The following is a 4,236-nucleotide window of genomic DNA, read 5'->3' as shown; positions in this document are numbered from 1 at the left end:
ATATATATGAAAAAAGACCTTTTCTTTTATCAGGATCCAAAGTTCAAGACGGTTCTGGTAAGATGCTGGTGACTACTGTGGGTATGAGAACTGAATGGGGTAAGTTGATGGAAACTCTAAGTGAGGAAGGAGAAGATGAGACACCACTACAGGTGAAACTAAATGGTGTTGCTACTATTATTGGTAAGATTGGACTGGCATTTGCTGTGACGACTTTCTTAGTATTGACTGTCCGGTTTTTGGTGGAGAAAGGACTTCACCAAGAATTTACCAAATGGACTTCTGGTGATGCTCTGACGCTTTTAAATTACTTTGCTACCGCAGTGACTATAATTGTTGTTGCAGTTCCAGAAGGGTTGCCCCTGGCCGTGACGTTGAGTCTTGCATTCGCAATGAAGAAGTTAATGAATGACAAAGCATTGGTGAGACATTTGTCTGCCTGTGAAACAATGGGTTCTGCCACTACCATTTGCACTGATAAAACAGGGACATTGACCACAAACCATATGGTAGTGAATAAAATATGGATTTGTGGGGAAGTAAAAGAAGTAGAAGCTAGTGGACAGAGGGCGACATTAGATCCAGTTATATCAGAAAATGTAATAAGCATTCTCTTGCAGGGGATATTTAATAATACAGGGTCTGAGGTGGTCAAGAATAAAGATGGAAAAAACTCCATCTTGGGTACACCAACAGAATCAGCAATATTAGAATTTGGATTGCTTTTGGGTGGCGATTTTGATAATGAACGCCGATCCTGCAAGTTGTTGAAGGTTGAACCTTTCAATTCAGAAAAGAAAAAGATGTCTGTGCTTTTGTCTCTTCCAGATGGAAAAGTCAGAGCTTTTTGCAAAGGTGCATCTGAGATTATACTAAAAATGTGTGACAAGATGATTGGCACCAATGGCGAAACTCTTCATTTGTCTGAAGAACTTGTAAGAGATACCATGAATGTTATCAATGGATTTGCTGGTGAAGCTTTGCGCACTCTATGCTTGGCCTTCAAGGATATGGACGATGGGTTTCAAGAAAATAACATCCCTGATTCTGGCTATACGTTGATTATAATAGTGGGAATCAAGGATCCAGTTCGTCCTGGGGTAAAAAAAGCTGTTAAAACTTGCTTAGCAGCTGGAATTACCGTGCGAATGGTCACTGGTGATAATGTTAACACAGCTAAAGCGATTGCTGAAGAATGTGGCATACTTCTCGATGATGATCTTGCCATTGAAGGTCCAGATTTTCGCCACAAGTCTTCCGATCAGATGTCTCAAATCATACCAAAAATAAAGGTGGATAATATATGTATACTCATAAAATGAGGCAATATGTGAAAATTATATAGTGTCTTCTAAAGTGTTTAGATTGTGGGTGTAGGTAATGGCTCGGTCATCTCCTACAGACAAGCATGTTTTGGTAAAGAATTTGAGAGGCATGAAAGAGGTGGTTGCAGTTACTGGTGATGGGACCAATGATGCCCCAGCTTTACATGAAGCTGACATTGGGTTTGCCATGGGCATAGCAGGAACCGAGGTCAGTTCACTTGCTTTGTTGCTGCAATAGTTGGTTATGCCTTGTATTATTTTCAAATTTCAGTCTCCAAATGATGTTTGTTATTCATTTGGTCTCCTTCTGGAAGAAATCAATATATTGATAATCTTGAGTTATTCAGGAAAATTTGAAGTTTTTGGAACATCACTGACTAATTCCTAGTTGATCTAATCTAGAAGCCTGCAATGGATGTTATTCACCTATAGATGATTTTGGTTTTCTTTTTTGCTTTGTTTTATGAATTGTGATTTTTAGACTTCTGTAATAAGTGATCATATGCAAAAACCACAGTATTTAGGTGATAATAAGTATGATGGCAGGAGAAAACCAAGTGCATCCTAATGAGTGGTATTACGTATGGCTTTTTTCACTATCCAGATGCTCTTAATTACTATTTTTTCCCTCTTATTGAAAATAATGAATTTTTTTAGGTTGCAAAAGAAAGCGCTGATGTAATTGTACTGGACGACAATTTTGCAACAATAGTGAATGTAGCCAGATGGGGGCGTTCTGTATACATAAACATTCAAAAGTTTGTGCAGTTCCAGTTAACTGTGAATATTGTTGCTCTCATGATCAACTTTATATCTGCATGTGTCTCAGGTAAGTTTAGCTGTACAACTGGCTTTTCATTTCTTCAACGTGCGCTTAACGTGAAAAAGAAAGAAGTAACACACCCTAACATGTATGAAAACTGAAAGTTACGTAAAAGTAACTATTTCTAAATGACATGTGAGCAACTTTATCCATTGCTATCAATTTCAGGATCAGCTCCCCTTACGGCCGTTCAACTGCTTTGGGTCAATCTGATTATGGACACTTTAGGTGCACTTGCACTGGCCACTGAACCGCCACATGAAGGATTGATGAAACGGCCTCCTGTTTTGAGCACTGAAAGTTTCATTACCAGGACCATGTGGAGGAATATCATTGGTCAGAGCATTTATCAGTTGGCTGTTCTTCTAGTCCTCAATTTTGTTGGAAAGAAGTTATTAGGACTTAGTGGTTCTGATGCCACTGCAGTACTCAATACTTTCATATTCAACACTTTCGTCTTCTGTCAGGTAAAAATGTCTCCATGACTTGATTTCCACGAATTTTTGTCAATATTTTTTCATTATCATCATGTTCGCGGAAATAAAAACCAGCACCAAAAAATATGTAACATCAAGAATTCTTCCTTCCCTTTTAAGAACATCCAGTAATTTTTTGGCGCTGTATATATATGTTGTTTTATTGTTCGAAGACAATCTCGAATAGAATGTCATTTGTTTGTCCACTACAAAAAGAATTGACTTGAATTCAAAATAGAACTTTGTACCTTTGAGAGTCTTAGTTTGTGAGACCGTCATGGACATTTTGGTGGGAGATTTCGGTTCAAGAACTTAGTACTCTTTTCAGGTATTATCCTCTAGTAAGTATTTTGTAGAGTTCGGGATTGACAACATGGTACTCTTTACCATTCACCACTTTTGTCAAGTAGTAATTACTCCATAGTAGTAGGCAAAGTGTCAAACCAACTAAATTCCTTGTGTTTGATTATCTCATATATTTCCCTAAAATTCCAATAATGGGACTTCCGCGTAATATATACTCGTTTCATGATAATTTTATTTTTTTCCGATTTCATGGTTTCATTCAGGTCTTCAATGAGATAAATAGCCGCGACATTGAGAAGATAAACATTTTCCGTGGAATGTTTGGAAACTGGACATTTACAGGAATCATCGCAGCCACAGTCATATTCCAAGTTATTATAGTCGAGTTCCTGGGCACTTTCGCCAGCACTGTACCATTAAACTGGCAGCTTTGGCTTCTTAGCGTTGTACTCGGGGCAGTGAGCTTGCTTATTGCAGTTGTTCTCAAGTGTATACCTGTTAACGAGAAGACTAAAGCACAACATGATGGTTACGAACCGCTCCCGAGCGGTCCAGACCTTGCTTAAAGGAAGGGTGGAGCAAGGCTCAAATCTCTTACTTTTCCCTTTCTTCTTTTGGTTGAGATTCTGACTAACGTGTTTTGACAAGAAAAAAAGGACTTCAGAATTCTTCTATTGTTGTGTATGTGAATTCTAATTAGTTGTAAACTACATTATTGGGATGTTGAAACTTCAATTTTTGGCCTTAAAAAGATATTATATTTGGTTTTCTTGTTAATCATAAAAATATTTTATTAATTTTTAGCATGAAAAAATGGTTAATAATATAATTTAGACATTTAAATGCATGTGTAGCGAGCTGGGGTTAAATTGTTACGTTAACACTATTGCTAAACTTACATGAGACACCTTCGAGTTGAGTTTCATGATTTATGTTATTATAGTTATCTAGGTGTGGCATCAAGAGCGAAAATTCAATACAAACTTTAAGGGATAAAAAAAAAACTGCTCTTGATAAAATCGTGGCATGTTTGGCTAAGCTTAAATAATTTACTGGGTCTTTGTTTGATTTTCATTATTTTTAAAATATATTTTTCTCCGTCTTCCTTTTAATCACAATTTTTAATAAAATAATATTACACGCAAATTTAAAATTTTTCTAATTTTTTATTCACGTATTCTCTATCAGCTTACTATTTCTAAATGCATCCTACACCAAAAAGGAGGAGGAGTCAAATAGGCCCTTAATAAGTAAATTATATAATTTGAAATGCATATCTCAAAATAAAACTTATTTATTTTGACAT

General features: G+C 36.5%; 1 protein-coding gene across 1 annotated transcript in view; it reads left to right on the top strand.

The window, feature by feature from the left end:
* LOC111377999 (probable calcium-transporting ATPase 9, plasma membrane-type) overlaps positions 1 to 3,699 on the top strand; it is a 10,155-nt gene extending 6,456 nt beyond the window's left edge. The window contains exons 2-6 of the mRNA XM_023001159.1: positions 17 to 1,292; positions 1,378 to 1,533; positions 1,983 to 2,154; positions 2,317 to 2,615; positions 3,194 to 3,699. Coding sequence (XP_022856927.1) covers positions 17 to 1,292; positions 1,378 to 1,533; positions 1,983 to 2,154; positions 2,317 to 2,615; positions 3,194 to 3,496 — 2,206 coding nt within the window. The 3' untranslated portion in view covers positions 3,497 to 3,699. The remainder of the gene's footprint in view (positions 1 to 16; positions 1,293 to 1,377; positions 1,534 to 1,982; positions 2,155 to 2,316; positions 2,616 to 3,193) is intronic.
* The last annotated feature ends 537 nt before the right edge of the window (positions 3,700 to 4,236 follow it).

This window comes from Olea europaea, unplaced genomic scaffold, assembly GCF_002742605.1.
Source record: "Olea europaea var. sylvestris unplaced genomic scaffold, O_europaea_v1 scaffold1753, whole genome shotgun sequence".
Taxonomy (NCBI): domain Eukaryota; kingdom Viridiplantae; phylum Streptophyta; class Magnoliopsida; order Lamiales; family Oleaceae; genus Olea; species Olea europaea.
Note: the sequence above shows the minus strand (reverse complement) of the source record. Positions and strands in the feature narration are given on the sequence as shown.